Source organism: Mobula hypostoma, chromosome 23, assembly GCF_963921235.1.
Source record: "Mobula hypostoma chromosome 23, sMobHyp1.1, whole genome shotgun sequence".
Taxonomy (NCBI): domain Eukaryota; kingdom Metazoa; phylum Chordata; class Chondrichthyes; order Myliobatiformes; family Myliobatidae; genus Mobula; species Mobula hypostoma.
Genome location: NC_086119.1, coordinates 47270080 through 47292107, shown reverse-complemented (window position 1 = coordinate 47292107; position 22028 = coordinate 47270080). Strand labels below are relative to the sequence as shown.

At 41.4% G+C, this 22028-nt stretch overlaps 2 protein-coding genes and 1 long non-coding RNA gene across 5 annotated transcripts in view; 1 reads left to right on the top strand and 2 right to left on the bottom strand.

The window, feature by feature from the left end:
• Positions 1-4367, bottom strand: part of mmp28 (matrix metallopeptidase 28) — a 105674-nt gene extending 101307 nt beyond the window's left edge. The window contains exon 1 of the mRNA XM_063031449.1: positions 3851-4367. Within this exon, the coding sequence (XP_062887519.1) occupies positions 3851-3997 (147 nt within the window). The 5' untranslated portion in view covers positions 3998-4367. The remainder of the gene's footprint in view (positions 1-3850) is intronic.
• Positions 1525-16487, top strand: LOC134336862 (uncharacterized). Its single transcript, XR_010015896.1, has 3 exons — positions 1525-1838; positions 7628-7811; positions 13538-16487. It is a non-coding gene; the product is annotated as an uncharacterized LOC134336862 (long non-coding RNA).
• The window catches only part of LOC134336861 (TATA-binding protein-associated factor 2N-like), a 39724-nt gene continuing 28835 nt past the window's right edge, over positions 11140-22028 (bottom strand). The window contains exons 8-16 of one of the 3 annotated variants that reach the window (XM_063031450.1): positions 18882-18916; positions 17848-17880; positions 16717-16823; positions 16499-16628; positions 12992-13078; positions 12827-12911; positions 12610-12689; positions 12292-12376; positions 11361-11804 (exon numbers count right to left, since the gene is read on the bottom strand). In XM_063031450.1, the coding sequence (XP_062887520.1) occupies positions 11765-11804; positions 12292-12376; positions 12610-12689; positions 12827-12911; positions 12992-13078; positions 16499-16628; positions 16717-16823; positions 17848-17880; positions 18882-18916 (682 nt within the window). In that variant the 3' untranslated portion in view covers positions 11361-11764. Of the gene's footprint in view, positions 11805-12291; positions 12377-12609; positions 12690-12826; positions 12912-12991; positions 13079-16498; positions 16629-16716; positions 16824-17847; positions 17881-18881; positions 18917-22028 lie in introns of all 3 variants that reach the window. The other 2 variants (XM_063031452.1, XM_063031451.1) reach the window with 2 other exon arrangements.

The following is a 22028-nucleotide window of genomic DNA, read 5'->3' as shown; positions in this document are numbered from 1 at the left end:
TCTCATGATTTGCCAAATACAGAGGTGTCACATTGCTTTTCAACAACCATAAGGTGCTTCGATCAAAGTCTAAGGGTTTAGTGGGTTAGCAAGAGATGAGGTAATGATGTGATCAATGTAATCAATCATGAGGCACTGAGTAATTCAGTTCTTAAATTAAGCCTGCAATCCTTCAGCTGCTCCCCTTGCCTCCGAGTGCCCCCCCACACCCTTTTTCTTTATTGCGCACTGTTTTTGTGTTTCCAAAGCCATTTAGATCTTAACATTAAACAGGAACAGGCCAAGAAGACTTCAATAAGAGAAACTCAAACTTAAGTTGTTCTGATAGCAGGAGTATATAATCGGTTTCTTTCTACATTCACACTATGTATCCTGACTGGCCTCTTTTCACGGAAGGCAAACACCGAATATGAGCGACTCTGCCTTACCACCTTGCTGTTTTGGCATCTTTATTTTTCTACTGGAAAGTATTAGTCTGGTGCATTAACTGTATTAAGAGTGGCTGTACAATATCAGGCAATTTCAGAGCAAAAGGCATCTCAACCAGCTCCTGGTCCAGGATCTGCTCTATAGCTGATTCTGCATTCACAATGCAGATACTCAGTGAGTTCATCAGGTTTACATTCAGTACTCAACACTCTGTAAGAGCTGGGTACTTCGTGCAAGCAGGTGCAAGTACTAAACCCCCATGGGCTTCCCTTCCCTGTACACATGTCCCACATAACTACAGCCAGTCTGAGGAGGTTTGCACTTACCAGTCAGACCCACTCCTTCAGTCCAAATGAAGGGCTCGACCTGAAACATCGACCGTCTATCTCCGGTCAGACACCGCCCAATCCAGAGTTCCTCCAGCATTTTGTTTTTCAATCCAGATTCCAGCATCTACAGTCTTTTGTGTCACTTTCTTTCTACTCGCTCAGCATTGCCCTGTCAGCTGAGAAACTGCAATGGCCAGTGAAGATGGGAGAACAGAGGCAGAACCTGCTTTCTCCTAGCTCCAGTGACCCAGGTTCAGTCCTGACCTCCAATGCTGTATGTGTGAAGTTTGCACCATCTCCCTATGACAGTGTGAGCTTCTTCTCACATCCCCAAAGACTTGCGGGTTGAGGGAAATTATTTGGAACATGGGGGAATAAGATGGAAAAGTGTAGGTAAGAGTCAGCAGGGACTCGTTGGGCTGAAGGGCCTGTGGTATGTGACCACCTGGCCCTTCCATTTTACCCAGAGATTGGGCGGTCTGAGGACCTGGTCTGGAGCCAGTGCCTATTCCCCACCTTCAGCTAGGCCTATAACACCACGAGGTGGGGCTGGGCCTGGGGCAGGCCTGCGCTACTTGTCCAACCATGACCTGCCCTGATACATGCAGCTGACTTCGGTGTGACAGGTAGTCCCCGCCCCAAGCTTCGAGTGACAGGTAAATGGCCAATCGAGAACGGGAGAATCAGCTCCCGTTTCCCCCTGGGTGCTGTACTGTATAGCCAAGCCGACGGAAACTCATCATTGGAGATGGAGGGTCGGTGACAAGTGGTCGACTGGGGCAGCTGGCTGGTGGGATCTGGATGAGTTAATGGGAATATGGGGGGAATAAAACTGGATTGGTGCAAATGGACGTTTGGGAGTCAGCACGAACTCGGTGGGTTGAAGGGAAACTGATGTACTTTTGGAAAGGAGAGCAGTTTCGTTCACGACAGTTGTGAGATTCATTTTCTTTGCGCCTGCAGTCGCCGTGAACTGGCGTGGCTTTCATCCACAGCTTTCACTTTGCAGATCATTCTCGTGAACGAATGAGAGTGGGGAAACGGATTAGAGTGCGCTGGGTCACGGCTCCAGGACCGTCCGTGAGTATAAGTCTCCGCCATCTCCCTTATAAGTGTGTTGCTGGGCCAAACCCATAGCCCTGTAGATGCAGGTTGCTCAGCTGGAAGTAGGGAACGAACAAGGACTGAGGGTTTGAAAGATGCTTTAGTTGCAAGTGGTTTCTAAAGAGCTACACCTATAATATTCTTCAATTACTGGAACCCACAGGTTTTCCTGATAAACACTCTTTTTGAAGATTGATACGCTGCTGGGGATGGAATCATGTATGGCGGCTTCCTGCCGCGTTTCCTTAGCTACTGCAACTACTCGAGTGCCTGAAACCCAACGGGGTTCCTATTTAAAACAAATACAGGAAATGCTGAAAACACTCGGATCACTCCAAACGTGTGGGAGGAGTTTCGGGTTGTCCTAGGGATAATGAGATAGGAAAGAGCACTGTGTTCACATAGGAATATGTAAATATCCTTTTCTGCCACCATAAATGAGAAAGAAAATTCGTATCTTTTTGTATAGCGGAGTACAAGTTGTAGAGTAAACGAAAATCGAAAAACTGCAATTGCTGGAAATCTGAAAAAAAAAGTCCAAAGGAAATGTTGGAAAACACTCACAGGTCAGGGAGTGGTTGTGGGGAGAGAAACGAACAGAATGTTTTAAGTTCTTGAGTTTCGCTTCTACCCACCTCCGTTTTAGTGCTGAACCTTGCCGTGTTTTCCCGGTTGTCTCCCTCTGGGCCTTACTGTCTTCTTGGGGGAAAAAAAGACCACACATACTAGATGCAGTGGCTCAACCAAATGAGGATGGTTACAAAATTTTGTTTAAAATTACTGATTTAAAAACCTATCATTTCATCCAAATTGTATGCTAGCATCATTGACTGAATCTTTTGTGTTCCCGGTCTAACAAATGACTTTCTTTAGTGTCTGCGGTGACTGTCCGGGCGGAAGGTTGTAATAATCGTGTGGATTCAGACAGCTCAGAGCAGTTTTCTTCCCGCTCCTTGTACTTGAGGTGAGACAGAGGTGGAAATCTGGGCGGCAGTAGGAACCCCACCTGCCCGATCTTCTAGAGTTACAGAACAGCGTCGCTCACAGGCTCCACCCGGACGCTTGTCCGGCTCCCAACGTCTCGGCCGCCACTTACCAGCCGGGTGTTGTGGGGATAGGCCGAATATGCAGGACAAGCCGGTTGACTGGAGATTGGAAAGGGCTTCTGCAACTTCCAGGACAGGCGTGGCGACATACACCTGCAAACTTCCAACGGTAGGCGGAGGAATAACGCCAGCGTAGTAACTGCCACAGCAAGGCAGATGTTACTGACTGAATGGAATAGATTTGCAGGGTGGGACCAATCAGATTATTCTTCCAAAGAGCGGCCAGAGGTGTGATGGGCCGAACGTCCGCTTTCTATAATATTATTGTCCTATACTGTACTTATTACGCAGCTGTTCTCCTCTCGCCCTGTGCGCAACACGGCAAGTGCGAGTGTCCACAGAACAGAACGTTCCCATTGCACCACCGACAAAAAAAGTGCGATATTTGAAATACTCTAGGATAGAGCGTCATCACAATACTTGAAGGATAAATAATTCACCCGCTAGGATTCAAAGGCTGGTTATTGCCAAGTAAGGTATTAGACGACGATACTAATATCTCCCTTAAATGAACTGATCTCCACTGACATTATGGAAGCAAGCGTATATGCATCACCAAATAATTTGGATTTCTTAATAGATTGAAAAGAATCAGACTGAATTAGCACAAAGAGAGCGTTACGATCATTTCTGCGGCCGATTCCGATGAAGTGGTAAAGTGTTACTGACCAAAACAGCTCGCAAGGAGCTCTTGCACTGGGACAGAACCCGAAATCTCTACCGAGGGTTGTTTCCGCGCTGATAACCAAGAAAACTGCTTATTCCACTCCCCTCCCAAGAGCAACATGCACAGTAGTGAATTCTTAGCATTAACAGCGGCAGCGATTTTAAAAATAACTTGAAACAGATTTACAGTTTTCGGCTTGGTGAGAGAGTACGTACCACAGTTGATTTTAGTTGACCTTTGCTGTCCAGATCGGTGTGGAGTTTGTGGACCACGGGCACACACCGGGCAGAGGTAAACAACAAATAAATAATGCCAACTAGTTCCAGAGTTGGGAAACCCTGGAGCGAAGTATTCGGACTCATCCTGTGAAATCAAAGGAGTCGATTTATCTCCAGACAATTTAGTTCAGGGGATGACACTGCAGGCATTTCCACGGGAAAGAACAGCAACAGAAACGCCTTCTGGACATCCACACTCTTTGCGGTCACCTGGTATCCAGCCTTTCCTTTTTACTGACTCGGGGAGTGACTGAGAGCCTTCGGAATAACAGGGCTGTGTTTGGCTGCGGGAAAACTGTAATAAGGAAACAAATATGAACCAACAGCAGTTATTAGCGCCACCCATCAGCCCGCCGGCTAACGGGGATCGCGAGTACCCGCCCAGATTGCACTTAAAAGGGCAATGGCTCAGTGTTTGGTGCGTGTGGCGCGAACGGCAGGCTGCTACTCGTATGGATCGCTGGTACAAGGCACAAAGCTGACGCATCTTAAGATTTGTGTTGGCGAAACGATAAACTCATCTATAACATTAAAAATGAATCATTTAATCTCCCCGAATCTGTAAAGCCCTTCAAATGATATCTGTATAAATTGCGTACAGAACTCCTCATTTCTGTCATATTCTTGAATGTCTTGTGGTAAACAAAAGTCCCGGGTACAGATTTGAAGCCATCATTTAGTCTCACAGTTTCACCACGTTCTACGTGTAGAATTTCACTTCTTTAAGACCGGACTGACCTCCACACTTCTTGATCTTCAAAAGCAGGAGTGGAGTTACTTCCCGTCCAGCCAGGTTCCCTCAGTAACGTGTCTCATCCCGCAATATTCCGGAGTCTGGGAAGTACGCCCTAGTTCACGTAATCTTGCCGCGTAATTTAATTCTTATCACGCCAGAATTTCGCAGGGTTTCGGCTGGGGTCTAACTCGGGAGTTTATACCTAAATGTTAACATATCTGGATAAAAAGACTTCCAAATCCTTCTTTCAACCCCATCCTACTTTCCGTAGGGTTCGCTGACACGTTATTCCCTTGTCTACTCGTCTCTCCTCACTGTCCTCGCTGCTGGCCCAAAAGGTGGGGATTTCCTGGTAGCCACTGATTTCAATTAGACTTCCCATTTCCATTCCGACATGTCGGTTTACGGTCTCTTCTAGTGGCACGATGAGGCTATACTCAGGTCCGAGGCGCAGTACCTCATATTCCGTTTTGGTAGTCTCTAACCTGATAGCATGAACACCGATTCTTTAACATCCCTTAATTTCACCTCGCCCACCACCTCCACTTCTCTATTTTCCATACTGGCTCCCCTCTCACCACTTCTCATTTGCCCAACACCCCCCCCCCCGCCCCACCTTTACCACCCTTTGTCAGATTCCTCTAGGCTCTGTGGCCAAATTTGTGGACGATACGAAGATAGGTGGAGGGACAGGTAGTATAGAGGAAGCAAGGCTGCAGCAGGACTTGCACAAATTAGAGTACGCAAATGGAATAGTATTGGGAGGTGTACGATCATGCAGTTTGGTAGAAGGAATAAAACGGGGAGACAGTTCAAAAATTCTACAGCAAAGGGACTTGGGAGTCCTCGTGCAGCATTTCCTGGAAATTAATTTGCAGGTCGAGTCGATGATGAGGAAGGGATATGCAATGTTAATATTCATTTCGCGAGAACTAGAATAAACATCAAGTACGTAATTCTCAAGCTTAATAAGGTATTATTAGTGAAACACTTGTAGTATTGTGAGCAATTTTGTGCGCCTTGTTTAAGGAAGGATGTGCTGACATTGGAGAGGGTTCAGAGGAGGTTCACGAGAATGACTGCGGGAATGAGAAGCTCTGGTTTTTACTCGCTGGAATTTGGAGGGCGGCAAAATTTTTGAAACCTATCGAATGTTGAACGGCCGAGATACAGTTGACTTCCACCTTTTCGTGTTCTTTATTCATCGTAACATTATGATCAAGTTTCTGCAGCCACCGTGACATGATGACCATTGCATATTAATGTGTCTGTCCCTTCATCGTTTCCTCCAAACACTCACAATGGCTCCAAATTTCCACACGGCAGAAATACCGTATTACGGTCTCACACCAGCGCGCATTGACATGTATTTGCAACACTTTGGCACATTCCTCGAGGCCTGTGGCGGTCAATGTGTAGGCGACTTTGGTACCTCAGGAAGCCCTGGCTGAACGATGAAGTGCGCTCCCTACCAGAAGCCCGAGATGCTGCCTTCAAGTCCAGTGATGGAACAACTCTGAAAACACACACACACAAAAAAAAGCAGGAACACCTGTCCGATAACGAGCCCCAGCGGATATGCCAGGGCATCAAGGACATCACCAACTACGCGAGGAAAAACAGCATAGACTGTACGGATCGCTCTAAACAACTCTTATGCAGGCTTCGAGGCATGCAACTAGATGTCAGACTTCCTACCGAACCGACCTCAGCCAGGATCCACAACTACTCCTCCCTCCCGATCCTCACCACAAGCGCTGGAAACCTTCCCCCGGACTCTGTGCTGAGCCACTTGCATACAATATGCTCACACATGACTTACAGGTCAAATACCCGAGCAATCACATCAAGTTCGCCGCTAATACTTCAGTGGTAGGGCTCATCAGCAACGATGAGAGGAAGTGGAAGAGCTCTTGGTTCCAGGCAAATAACCTCTTCCTTAATGTGAATAATAAAGGAAATAGTTATCGAATTCAGAAGAACTTGTACCACTCACTATTACGTCAGCGAGACAGCAGTTTCAAAATCCTGGGAGTACACATCATACACAACCACTCATGGGCACAGAACAAATCCTACAGACTCGAGAAAGCTCAGAAACTGCACAGTGGCAGACAGGAAGGCTCTACAATAGGTGGTCAAAACTGCCCAATGCAGCACTGACTCCTACCTCCCAACATCAAGGACATACATACAGAAAGGTGCTGAAAAAGGGCCAGTAATATCACGAAGGATCCCACTGATCCTGCTCATGGACTGTTTGTACCAATCCCGTCAAGGAGGCTCGGTATCATCCACATTAGGCCCACCAGACTCAAAAAAGTTACTTCCCCCAAGCAGTAAGGCTGTTCAACACCTCCACCCACAACCCCACCATTGCTTTATTTACTGCAGGTCACCTTATGTGCAGCCTTGCATCACTTTATAGACATACAATCAATATATATATATATATATATATACACACACACACATACTAGCTTATTTATTGTATTCTTTATCTTGTTTTTTTGTGCTGCAGAGCTGGAGTAACAATTATTTCATTCTTTTACACTTGAGTACAGGAAGTGACATTATACAAATCTTCAATCTATTTGCTTCACCTATTGACATTATTTTATACATGTAAATGCTTCCATCTACACAGTGCAAAAGTCAGAGCTGAGCACTGTCCGTAGTTTTCCCATATGACAGTTGGTATATGAATTGTTTACTGTAGTATAGCCTAATGGCAAAAAAGGATAATACACTTGTATGAGGATAACTGCATACGTGTGAATAGGGTTAAGAGGGTTAATGGATTTTCTCTTCTGAGAGTGCATCTCACCTCTAGAAGCACCAATACTGATTATGCTCCATTACAAGACCCAGTGTGTAACTTTATCTTTTCATAACACCAACAAACTTGGTAATAACAGATCACCATAGCTTCTTCCTGTAGCCTCACTCCATCGATTGTTTCTCTTCATCTTTAACAGACAATGGTCTCGTGAAGGACTGAATTCTTTCTGGTAATCAGTACAGATATAGCACAGCACTTTACAGCGATCCAAGTTCAATTCCCACCACTGTCTGCAAGGACTTCGCATGTTCTCCCAGTGACTGTGTGGATTTCCTCTGGCTACGCCAGTTTCCTCCCACATTCCAAAGACATACTGCTTGGTAAGTTAATTGGTAATTATAAATTATCACGATTAGGATGGACAGCATTCAACTTAATTTAAAAAGCAGCTTGCGGTTGGGGGGGGGGTAGGGCATTTGTTACCACTATTACTTTCTTCGCTTTGATGGAATTCTACAAAGGCACAGTCCACCACCTCCATTCAGTATTCAGGGGTGCATGGAAGTCTCATCTTTCCTTCTGGACTCAAATGGCTTGCCCATAGAAAAAAAAAGCAGCGATTTTCCAGTTTTAAAAAGCCTCTATTGCTCAACTAAGGTGCAGCGCAGTTGCATAGCTTTTAGCAGGACCCATACAGCACCAGCAATGGGGGCTTAATTCCTGCCGCTGTTTATAAGCAGTCTGTATGTTCTCCCCATGACCACGTGGGTTTCCTCCACACACTCCAGTTTCCTTCCACACTCCAAGGACATATAGGTTGTTGGTATACTATGCTGGCACTAGAAACATGCTGACACTTGCAAACTGCTTCCAGCACTTCCTCGGACTGTACTGGTCAATGACACAAATGACTGTTATACTGTTATAATGACTTTATACTGTTTTGATTTAAACATAGAAACCTGGAAAACCTACATCACATTACAGCCCCTTCGGTCCACGATGCCATGCTGAACATGCCCCTAGAAATCATCTAGGTTAACCATAGCCCTCTTTTCCTAAGCTCCATGTACCTATCCAGGAGTCACAAAACACCCTACCATATCCACCTTCACCACCGTCGCCGACAGCCCATTCCACACATGTGTAAATAAAGCTACCCTCATTTTTAATGTTAGTTTCTTTTAAACAAGAGTAAGTGAGGTGGTCAAATATTAATAAGTCTGCCCTTCCTGTGCCTCCTTAAAAAAAAGCGGGGGAAAAAAAAATCGCATAGGGTCTCCTAGACTTGTAATCTGGAATTCCCCCTAGAAGGTATTGGGATGCAGGAGAGGTTAATACCTGATCCAGCTAAGAACAGGAAGATTCATTTGCTAAAATATCATTGATTATGCTAAAATAATCAGTCACACACCACTCAAAGCAATTGGTTATCTGAATAGCATTATAAAAATGCTAGTGCTGTCAGCTAGATTTTGATTGACCATTCATTACAGCAGACAAAACAAAGCGATCTATCCCAAGATTTTAAAAATGCAAACACAAGGAATTCTGCAGATGCTGGAAATTCAAGCAACACACAAAGTTGCTGGTGAACACAGCAGGCCAGGCAGCATCTCTAGGAAAAGGTACAGTCGACGTTTTGGGCCGAGACCCTTCGTCATGACTAACTGAAGGAAGAGTGAGTAAGGGATTTGAAAGTGGGAGTGGAAGGGGGAGGGGGAGATCCAAAATGATAGGAGAAGACAGGAGAGGGAGGGATGGAGCCAAGAGCTGGACAGGTGATTGGCAAAAGGGATATGACAGGATCATGGAACAGGAGGGCCAGGGAGAAGGAAAAGGGGGAGGGGGGGAAACCCATAGGATGGGGAAGGGGTATAGTCAGAGGGACAGAGGGAGAAAAAGGAGAGAGAAAGAATGTGTGTATATAAATAAATAATGGATGGGGTACGAGGGGGAGGTGGGGCATTAGAGGAAGTTAGAGAAGTCAATGCTCATGCCATCAGGTTGGAGGCCACCCAGACGGAATACAAGGTGTTGTTCCTCCAACCTGAGTGTGGCTTTAACTTTACAATAGAGGAGGCTGTGGATAGACATACCAGAATGGGAATGGGACGTGGAATTAAAATGTGTGGCCACTGGGAGATCCTGCTTTCTCTGGTGGACACAGCATAGGTGTTCATCCTCTGCTCATCCTCTGGGTTTTCCCCCCTCCCCCTTTTCCTTCTCCCTGGGCCTCCTGTCCCATGATCCTCTCATATCCCTTTTGCCAATCACCTGTCCAGCTCTTGGCTCCATCCCTCCCCCTCCTGTCTTCTCCTATCATTTTGGATCTCCCCCTCCCCCTCTCAAATCTCTTACTAGCTCTTCCTTCAGTTAGTCCTGACGAAGGGTCTCAGCCCGAAACGTCGACTGTACCTCTTCCTAGAGATGCTGCCCGGCCTGCTGCGTTCACCAGCAACTTTGATATCCAAGATTTTGCTAGTTTGTCAATGGGATTCATGACTAGTAACACCACAAATTTTGCCAAAGGAAGTTTGAATGAGAAACTGTACAAAAAATTCAACTGATGTTCTTAATTGAAGGGAATGATACCCCCCTAGGAATCTGCTAAATCCAGTCCCAACATTAGTTTCATGGGCCTCAATAATTCCTGAGTAGCTAGGCAATCAACTGTATTATCAATTGTCACAACTCTGCAAGATACAAGGCCTCTTGAAGAACTCTAGCTTCTTCCAATTTCTATATTCGAAAGATCATAAGCACTATTTCAAGATCATTCAGTATCAAAAACAAGGGCAAGGGTGACAAACATCCAAAGCTATAGAAAGCAGCACTGACTTAAAAGATTTAAAGTAACAAGGACAGATAACTTCAAACCTTTGCCAGAGATATTTTGAACCCTTGAGCAAAACAGAAGTGATTCCGGCACAAACACGGTTTAAGTGGGAGCATAATTTTAAAGAACATAAATGCTTGCTACAAATCAAGACTACTTGCCCACACACTTCCTTTCACAGGATGATGATACAGGAAGATTTTGATCGTTCATGAGTGATATTACTGTCCATCTATCAATACTAACCAGAACCTCCGATTGAGTAATGCAGCATCACCTAGTAATTCTCATAAAATTTGGCCAATACATCAAATTTGGAGTCACTGCCTACAGGAACAATTTTTTTTTTTTAAAAAACCTAGAACAACAAAATGTTTCCTGCCACATTCCAGACATACAGTTCAGTAGGTTAGCTGGTCACACAGGTGTAATTGGGCAGTGTGGACTCGACAGGTTAGAAGAGCCTGTTACTATGCTTCATCTCAAACTATAAACAAAAACTAATGCTGGGCTAAAGTAGAAGCAATCAAGTTGCAGTGTGCACAATAACCACACAGTAAGCCCATAACCACACAGCCTGCCACGGAGGGTTCCCAAATGAGCTACATCATTGCCTCTTCACAGCAAGCACTAAATGTCATTCATTTTCAATAACCAAATGCAGCAAAAAAAAAATCAAAGCACGCAAGCCACACAAAAAAGAACAAATCTGTACTAAATAGTCAACTATTTGCTTTTCTTAAGTACTCAGAGAGTTAGTTCAAATTTCCAACAGCAACCAAAGGGCATCAGGCATCACCAGGACAGCTGGGGAAGGGGCAAAGAAATTCAACCTCAAAAACATGTTTAAAAGTAATGAAATGAAAGCAGATGCCAATCCCTGCCCAGACAAGATAACCATTGCAAATGAAAAAAAACAAAACTGCTAACAAAATTAGAACATGGCAGCTAATGTGAAGTCAGGATTATTAAATAATTATTAAATTACTTTTGAAGTCTTACTGAGGATCTATACATCTATAATTCATTTTATGTCAATCAGATGAACCACAAGATGAAAACAGCAAAATTTAGTAAATAGCCACACAATGCTATAGGACATTAGAAACCAAACCACTGAACACACATTTTTATTGCAGATTTAAAGTCAACGGAAAAAGCAACATGTTTAGTATCCATTATTAAAACTCAAGACTAAACTTCAACTGAATGTATGCAGTCACATTTTCACAGCTTAAAAATCTATCAATACAGGAAAGGCATCAATACTACCCAAGATGACAATATAATGAACCAGTTTTATACAAGTGTACTGCTTACATGAACAGCTATGCTGTTGCTATTAACCGATCGGGAGTAGTCAAAGACAAGTCACTGTAGAGGCAAATTATTAAAAATTGTTTAATCTTCATCTTCAAATACACAGTGGAAAAAGTACATTACATTGCATCAATGGTAAAGCACCACTAAAAAAATCTTGTAGCTCAGATGCTTTCAGTAAGGCCTGTCGCGTCGATCCATTCTGTGATCACTTCTGAAATTTAAAACAAAGCCCACTTGAGTTATACAATTTGTTGCTGAATCATCAACTTCCTCTCCAGGCATTACCTGAACTGCACTACAGACCCACAATCTGAAATCTTTACTTACCGAAACCTTTAAATTTCTTGCCCATCCCTGAAGGTGATGGCAAGACGCCTTCAAATTTCTAGTTTTTCTGAAGATGCCCCCTACAATACAGCTAAATAGCAAGTTCCAGAACCTGAAGGTGTGATCACATTTTCCTGCACCTGCCCCAGAATGGTTCAGCTATTCATTAAAACCCATAAATGCCTTCAAGCTTTACAAATGAAAATGAAAGCCTAGATTAACATGCAGCTTTAGACCAAAAGTCATGGGAGAGAAAGAAAAACAAATCAGTAGATTCCAAAATGACAAACACACCTATATCATTAAACCATGCATGGGACTCGAATGGGGAAGAGGAGACAAAGCAAACAAAGTAAAGCATTTGCATATACCTTCCTCCGCCCATTTTCCCAGAACCGAAACCATGTTCTCCACCTCTACCCCCACGGCCTCTGAATCCACTTCTGCCACGATATTCTGGGGGGGGGGGGGAGAGGAGAAGAGAGGAAGAGGACGAGAAGAGAGAAGAAAAACTGTCTTTTAAAGTATCTGGGATTTTTCAAATCACCTAGTACTGAAATAACTAAATAATATGAAACCAGTTGCAACACTCATGACAGTTATGAATTCCAAGCAGATAAACTTTTAAGACTAAAATAATTCTTGTATACTGAAATACCCAATTTCCAAATTCATCCAGTAATACATACCACCACCTCCACCATCCACTCTGGGTGTTCGGCACTGGTTGCATTCATTTCTCCATGAGAAATTGACATTACCACATGACCTAGGAAACACAATTTAAAAGGATCTCAACAGCTGATGTCATAAGAGCACATCTCAATTCAATTTCAAGTCATATTCACAAGCTAGTCCAGGTAATCAATATGACAAGAAAAAATTCTGAAAGTTCACACAACTTACAGATTTGGGCAAGTCCAATCGTCACCCCTCGGACCACCACCTCCACCACGAAAACCACGACCATGTCCTCTACCTATAAGGCTACCTGGGGAAAAAAGTATCCATTGTCAATCATATGCAAATTTATCCAACATTCGTAAAAGCAGTTTTGCCAAATAGAAATACCTCCACGGCCACCTCTGCCACCTCGCACGAACTCTGATCGCCTTGTTGCAAATGAAACTTTTATTATGTTTCCATGGAAGTCCTTTCCTGAAAAATTTGCAACACGAGTTTAGCAGAGCCATGAAAAAAAAGTAAAACCCACATTCAAATTACTTGTTCCAGAGAAATTTGTGCCTCACTGAGCAATGTACACTATTTACAATATTATAACTATGTAGTTGATGTAATTCATATATGCAGGAATGGAACAGATCACCATCATTAGTAGAAATGCTATCATTTCGGAACCACATAATGGAATAATCTCTAATTTACTGAATAGAAACTGATTTTAAAAAGTCGCTTGCAAATTCCTACAATATGACCATTACTGATCATTACTCATTACTGCTCCAGACCTCAAGCAGATAAGTGTTTCTTGTGAAGGCTTAGAAGCTATAATGGTTGTCACTAGGTGGAGTTATGATGGCACCAATTGGTTGCCTCTTCCAGCTCATCTGCAGAAACACCTTAATTTCTTCTTTAATGCTCTTTTTCCTTTTCAAGGTGGTTGGGGTTCTAGTGAGATCCTGATTTGCAAGTGGCACTCAACCCGCTTTTAAAAAAATAGAAAAATTAACGGTAGATGAATTCCCGTTCCTGAAGCTCATTGGATGACCGTTCTTCAACATTCTCCAGACACGTCTTGGAAGGTGGCGCCTTCAGGGTACAGCCCTGCAGACAACCGTTTCTGGGGCAGGGGCGCAAACTACACACATATAGAGAGAAGAGTCTGCAGCAGATTCTTAAATCAGGAATCCCAGAATAAAAAGCTACATGGCAGATTATAACACCATAACAGCAGCGGTCAGTCTCCCCTTTCACTGTGAAAATGGGTGACATCCCTCTGCCCCTCATTAGTAAGAGAGCACCTGTGGCATGTCGAACTGTCAGGAAAACAAACCATGAACTGCAGTTCGTGTCTCTCTTTGGGTGCTTTGTGGCTGTTGAGGTTGTTTTTTGCTGAAATGGGCATGGGGTGGGGGAAGGTTGATGCTTGCTGTTGCTTGCACAGGGGAGGAGAGAGAGGGCACTGGGGTTCTAATGTTTTTCTGTCATTCACTCTTTTGGGTTCTTCTGTTTTTCATGGATGTCTGCAAAGATAAGCATCAAGTTGTATACTGTATACATTCTCTGATAATAAATAAAATATTTGACTCTGCAGTGCCTCCTTTAGCTCTGTATTAGCTAGGTGAAGAATTGAATCATTAAGAACTTTATGAATTCAAACTTCCACGCAGTATTGCACTCACTACAATGTTGAGAAATTACTACAATACTAGAATTGCTATCTTTAGTGGTTAAAATAGCTGTTCTACATCCAGCTGATATTGAAGAGCAGCTCAAGCTTCAGTTCTCCACATCAATGCTCCCTTACCCAATATAAAAAAAATTACTTTTACCACTTGCCTTCATAAGCAAATTTGCTAAATTTCACACCTTGCCACTATGACAGTTAGACAACCAACACATTTTTATCACTGTCAGTCAGATGTTCTTGATTACCCACCTGAATGAAGCTTAAAAATCGGATTAGAACTGCGGGATTTAACCAAGTTAACACAAACTCTGAGGACAGCATGTCAGGTCTTCCTATCAACTACATCAGCTCTTCGAGTAACTGTTTTACTTTGAATCCAAATTAATCTGGAAATATGACTGTTGAACCTGCTTCAGATTAACCCGTCACAAGCCCAGCTGCTCAAATTTTTACAGTAGGAACAGAATGGACATATGCATTCATGTAATGCATTTTTAAAAAATAACAATGCCTTGAAAAAATATTGAGCCCCCAACCCTTTGTTCACGCAAGTATTGTAGCCAGTGGTTTTGATCAATTTAACTGAGATTTTTTCTTTATTTGTGAATCACTTGCTCCTTTTTCCACAGTAGAGTCCAAAAAACAGGGAAAATTGTAAAAATTAAAAACTGAAATGTCAGCAGATCAAAAGCATTCATCCTCCTTTGCTCAGTATTTAGTTGAACCACCTCTCACAGCCAGTATTCTTCCTGAACAAATCTCTATTAGCTTTGCACCACCTGATGGAGCAAGATTTGCCCATTCCTCCTTACAAAATTGCTCAAGCTGTACCAGGTGAGTTGGGGAGCAGCAGTGGACAGTAATCTTGAGCTCTTGCCAGAGATGTTTGATTGGGTTAAGGTCAGGACTCTGACTGGGCCAGTCAATTTTCTTCGTTGCTCTGGCAGTGTTACGGGTCATTGTCCTGCCGAAAGACGAACTTTCTCCCCAGATTAAGCTTTCTGCTAAAGGCTAGATTTATTTATTTTTTTTTTAAAACCAGGATGTGTTTAGCAGCAATCATCTTCCCATCAATCCTGATCATATTTCCAGTCACTACTGCTGAAAAGCATCTCCATAGAATAATGCTACCTCCAAAGTTTACAGTAAAGATTATGTTGCCTGGCTAATGCTTAGTATTAAATTTACACCACATTTACAGCTTAGCGTTGAGACCAAAAGGTTACACTTCAGTCTCATCCAACCACAAGACCTTCTTCCACATTTTTACAGCATCCAAGTAATGCTTTGCAAAGTCTTTACCGGCAAGGATATTTTTTTTTATTTTTAGCCATGGCTTCTTTCTTGATTGTGGAGCCATGAACTTCATATCCAGTTGCAGCCCCTGACTTCTACAGCTCATTCAGAGTGAATGGCAGCAGCACAGTAGCCTCTCTTACAAGTGTCATTCTTCTCTGGTGACTAAGTTTAGAGGGGAGGCCTGACCTAGACCACAGTACGGCTGTGGTTTCATATTTTTCAACTTTTTCCACAGTGGACTGCACTGAACTCTGAGGTACATTCAGTGCATTTGAGATGGTCTCGTACCATTCCCAGATTTGTACTTCTCCATTATCATTTCCCTGACTTGTCTTGGATGCCTTTTTGTCTCTATTTTGCTTTGGTCTGTTGAAAATCTAACAGAGGGAGGGATTATTTAATCAGGTGATCCTCCAATTCTCTACATCAATAAATTGAGTCGGTAAGGTAATATGTAGTATTGCACCCGAGTAAAATTAGCATAGTAATTATAAAGGGGATGAACACACTTTTTTTTTTAAAGATTCAATTTTCTTTTTTAATCTTCAGTAAATTGTTGATAGGTTTTGGATTTTTTTCTTCTGATTTGACAGGATGCACAATGTTTTGCAGATTAGCTCAAAAAATCCTACTTCAATACATTTTAAATTTAGAAAACAAGACAAGTTAAATGCGAAAATAGCCGTGGGGGGCTGAATACTTTTACAGGGCACTGTAAATGTGCTTGGTTTTGAAAGCTTTTGTATGCCAAAGACATTGTTGATAGTTAGACGACCTGTGCTATAGCTGGGTCCTCAAAAACTGAATACAGGAGCTTGGTACAAGAATGAGTGGGCACTATGGCTAACTGGAGAACTTGTCTGCCAGCAAATGAATTCTCCCTTCATTTTATATTTTAAAAATCTTACCATCAAACCAATCAATTGCTGCTTTTGCTGATGGTGGGTCATCAAAAGACACTGTTGCTTCACCTTTCAGTTTGCCTGTCACCTTATCGGTATAGAGGTTGATCATGGCACTTCCAGTTTTCTTATTAGTCTGCAAAATATAGACCAGTAAGATGGGTGATTATTAATGCACAAGTTCCTGAGAAAATGCACGCAAAAAGCAAGCATTACATACAAACCTTAATCACACCAATTTGTTTAAAGAACTCAGCAACTTGTTCAGTTGTCACGTTGTCGCCCAAGCCCTGGACAAAAATGGTGTTGTTATCAGAGTTATCATCAGAGGCTGTGAACAAAAAGACATGTTTACATGTTTTGCTGGTCATTGCAGGTATTAGTTTACAAGATGAAGATTATTGATCAGATTAAAAGATTATAAACAAACTCAAAACAACCATTTCTGTTGGAGCCCACATCCATTCTGCAAATGAATGCCAGAACTAACTGCAACTGAGCAATACTCAGGCTAGCAGGAGCATATTGACTCGGATCTATGCCAACTTTCAGAACAAACTTACACTCAGTAACCACTGAGTCATCCACTGTAGTCCATCCACTTCAAGGTTTAACTGTTGCGAGTTCAGAAATACTCTTCTGCACACCACTGTTGTGATATGTGGTTATTTGAATTACTATCACACTCCTGTCAGTTTGAACCAGTCTGGCCATTCTCCTCTGACCCCTCCTATTAAGAAGGCATTTTTGCCCACAAAACTGCTCAATGGATTTTTTTTTTTTAAAAATCACACCATTTTCTGTAAACTCAGACTGTTGCACACACACAAAAAAAAATCACATGAAAATCCCAAATCAGCAGTTTAAGATACACCAACCACTCCTTGTGGCACCAACAATCATTACATGGCAAAGTAATTTAGATCATATTTCTTCCTCATTCTGATGTTTGATCTGCACAACTGAACCTCTTGAACATGTCTGTATGCTTTTATGCAATGAGTTGCTGCCAAGTGATTGGCTGATTAGACATTTGTGTACCATGTAGCCTATTTTCTGAAGGCAAGTATAATATTGCCTTGTTGCAGACCACTCAACTAGAGCAGGAACTATATAACTTGCATCGATTTAATAACCCACAGTATTTATGAAGGCATTTTATTAATCTGATGAGAGCAGAGTTTTGGGAAATTAATTTTAAATCATGTGAATAAACCCCACCCCACCCCCAAGATGATCTGGCTTAGATTAAAATCCTACACATCCAACTGATAAAATATTGGTCGTTTGCTTCACTTCTTACAGCAACATTAGTAAAAATATCACCAATTTGTAGAATATTGAAGTCTGCATACCAGGATTAGGACCTTGTCCATGATCTCTTGAGCCTGTAGAATAACGGAGTACAGAAGTTTTGAAACAACTTTTTAAGAATTAAGTGTACACTTAAACCACCACTGAATTTGCTCCCTCTTTCTACCTTTCAGCCCAGAATTGATCTGCATGCTTGGTCACATGAAGGTCATTGATTGCATCATTTTGCAGAGGTGTTAAAACCAAACATTTTATAACCTAACACAATTAGGTTACACAGTTTACATGCAAACATGATTTGCCCATTCAACAATTTACAGAAAAACATTTTCAAACATTGATCAAAGTGCCAAACAGTGCATCATCCAATGGTACTATTAATTCTAGGTTGAATTTACTCTAGGCATAGGTTCAGTTTTAAACATGTATTCTCAGAACACAACTTATGAAAATTTTTTTTATATAATGGAAATTATTTTCCCATTCCTGTCTCTGACACCAGTCACGCTGCAGGTGATGTGTTGCACATTAATTGTTACAGAAAAGCCTGTTAAGGAAAATGGATAACACTAGTTTGGATAATGTCACTCAGCCAGCTCAGTTGTCAATGCCTCAGTTTGCACAAGTAACCTCTGCACACACCAAATAGCAGTAAAACCCAAGTCATTTCAGTTAAGACCCACAAGTCCAAGAAAAAATGATAAAAGGGATTCCTCAAGCGTGTTATTTTAATCTGCCCAAACACAACTTTTCTAGAGATCATAATTGGCAATTTTCAAAATAGCTTAATAGCACAGTGCTTTTGGGTAAAAGCAATAATCTAAATACAAATTAAGTAATAGGTCTCTAGAACACCAATAGGAACATTGTACTTGAAAAAAATCTCAAGAGGATCATTTCTACCCTCCACCCTTGACAAACTGCATCTCTGAGCACCTTACCAACTCGAAGTTTCCAGGTTGCATACACTCAGAAAATAATGCTAAATGCTCCAATACTGCAAGATGTGGAAATGGTGGCTTAATGGCACAAATGTCAGAAATTCACTGAAATAGTTCCAATACTCTCCACTTACCACCAAAATTATTGAAGCCACCACGGTCACCACCGCTGCAGAGGAAAAAATTGAAGAAATGATGCTTTCCTCATGCCAGTTACAAGTTGAGAAAAAAGGCTTTATCTTGATTCTAAGTATTGACCAATAATGACATATCCAGGTTCATTATTGAATGCACAACTCAGTTATTCAAAAATCTTCCATCATAAAGTGTTTACAAAAACCTTTGGTGTAAGATTTGAGTCAATTTCATGTCTTAGTTCTCAAGTGCAATCCTTTAATGGTTTGAAGAGCTAGTCAAGTGTACCTGCCACTTAGCTTTTAGGTGAAAGTTCCCCGAGTTAAAGTAAATGTCTATGAGCCAATTTATTTATTTTTTTAAATTTTTCTTTAAATCCAAAGCTACTAAAACTGCTTTACTGCAATGTTTTTGCAGCTTCAGTAATCACAAAGATGTGTGTAATGCACAAACTCCATTTAAAAGGTCGAGAAGTGTATTAGGTCATTCACTCTGAAACCTGTGACACACAAAATGCAGAGCACGTTAACAATTTTAATAACCTTAACTTGAAATGTATATAATCACAGGTACACAAAAGGTAGTCATGTATGGTAAATAGTACTTTATATAATAAGTTGTAAGGAAACCAATCAAGTGGCAAAACCAATATCTTTTAAGTATAGCTTTGACCCAAACTTCAAACTAAATAACTCCATCAAAATTAACATCTCATCTTACATAGATAAGTAGTACTTCAACAATCCAATTTGCTAGCACATTATGCCTATGCTAGAAATGCTGTGACTTTTGTCAGATAACATCAACTGTCCCTGATCACAAATGGTTCAAATCAACAATCTGAAGCAAATTTAAAACATTCTTCCATATAACATTCTACAAGGACACTCCCAAAATCAAATGAGGCTATGGATAAAAGGTAACTAGAAGCCAAAACTGACAAGCATCATTATTCAATCAAAAGAAAATTCAGCCTTTCCCTCCCCTTAAAAGCTTCAGCCTTTGGTTCAGACAAAAGAATGGTGCCTTGTTTATATAAAAAAGCATGAAAATACTACATCTATCATCCTCAACCTGTCAGCAAGTATTACAGCATCCATTCTCACAAGCCTAGTTATACCAATGAAGCCCTTCCAATTAACAAAAGCATCATGACAAAATACCGCTTGAACCAATTATCAGCTGATTCAGTTAGCAAAACAAAATAATGCAAGAATTATCATTAATAGACCATTGAGAGATAAAATGGGGTACGGGCCTAACATTTAGCTATGAAGTTAAATCAGCAAGGACATCTACTTGAAGGACACCATGGATTTCAAATAAAAAAAGGAAAAGATTGAAGAACTCAATTGGTCAGGCAACATGGAGAGAATGTCAATGCCCCTTCATCAGAACAATGGCATTCACTCTATGGGTGCTGCCTTACTTGCCCAGTTGTTGTAGTCTTTAGGGGAAAGAAAATGGAAAAATGTCATACTATATAGATCACATTAAATAACTTGATTGCCCCTTATGCAAATAGAGGCATTTTGCATCTCTTGGATAAAAAAAACTTGGCTTCAAAACTCAGTGCATAATAGCATCAGAACATACCCACACTGAACTGCTTGCATACTCAAACTGACTCATTACTTTGAAGTGTTTGTAAATAGAGCACTGCAAACAATAGTTTTACCCCTTATCCTTGTTCAATCTAAGTATCAGAACTTGTAAAACTACACTGCAATCTTAAAATAAATAGTTTATACCATTACTTTCACATTTGCTACCATTGAAGAGCTCAGTTTCAAAAATAGTTATCTGATGTGAAGGCTCCCTTTTCTCTGAGAAATCAGAGTGATGACTCATTTAAAAATGCAGCTGACTAATGCCACATACCCAATTAACACAAATTTAGAAAAACATGACAAAATAAGGAAAATTATTACTATTCAGCAACCATGTTTTAGTAAAGGATACTCATCTGGAAACACAAGCATTCAAAATGCAGTTCAGCTAGAGTCAAATGTTAAGTGGGGGACAAAGGATGCATTTGTGAACACACACCCTTGAATTCAAAGCTGAATAATTTCCCCACAGCCAAAGTGCAGGAACAATCTTTAATCCCAAAGCACGATATGCAAAAGTCATTGTGGTCATAGTTGTGACATTAAATCAATCCAAACTGTAACCAACACTTTAAACTGATCAATGACATCTGACAGTATCAAAATATACTTAAGCATTGCCAGCCACCACCAGTCGAAATTTTCACCGAAAGTACATCACTCTGGATTATACACCAGAATTTTCCTTGTTACCAAGTCAAAGCAAACCTAAAATTTTAGTTCTAATACAAGAATTGTTTTGGGAATACGAGTTTTGTTGCAGCTGCCAATATAAACGGTACAAAAATCAGGATTGCAGGACAAAGGCACACTAGATTCAGTCTTTAAATAGGCAGCCAAATTATACAATACTAAATGTTACTGAAGTGTTGACGTTAACACCATTTATAAAGTGCAAATCGAGCATTTTTCCAAATGTTACAGGCCAAGTTGTAATAGCTATGGCATTTCTTGACAGGAAAAAGCCATAATTAAGGGATCATCTCCAAAGGGCAAAAAAACCTACAGTTAGAAACATTTTACATATAGAAATTTATTTATAGATACGGCGTGGGAACAGGCCCTTGCAGCCCAGTGAGCTGTGCCACTCATTTAACACTAGCCAAATCACAGACCATTTACAATGACCATTAACCTACCAACCAGCAGGTCTTTGGATTGTGGAAGAAACCACAGCAGAGGAAACCTACGCGGTCACAGAGAAAACGTACAATCTCCCTACAAACGGGGCCAGAATTAAACTCTCACTCTCCAAGTTGTAATAGCTTTCTGCTAACCACTACACTACCATAGCACCCAGGCTGGCAAGTGACAGGATAAGTTAAGGGATAAACAAAATGTGAAGGACTTTTATTATAGCTTCATGTTTCAATATTTTCCATTTATTGAAGTCTGATCATAAGATTACTGGTAACCAACCAGTAACGAGCACACTGGTCAGAGAATACAAAACAGACAAGTGCAGTCAAAAGCTTTAGACAACTGCTCAGTCACATTATTGGTATTAAAAGCTAATTAAATAGAAGTCAGTCTGAC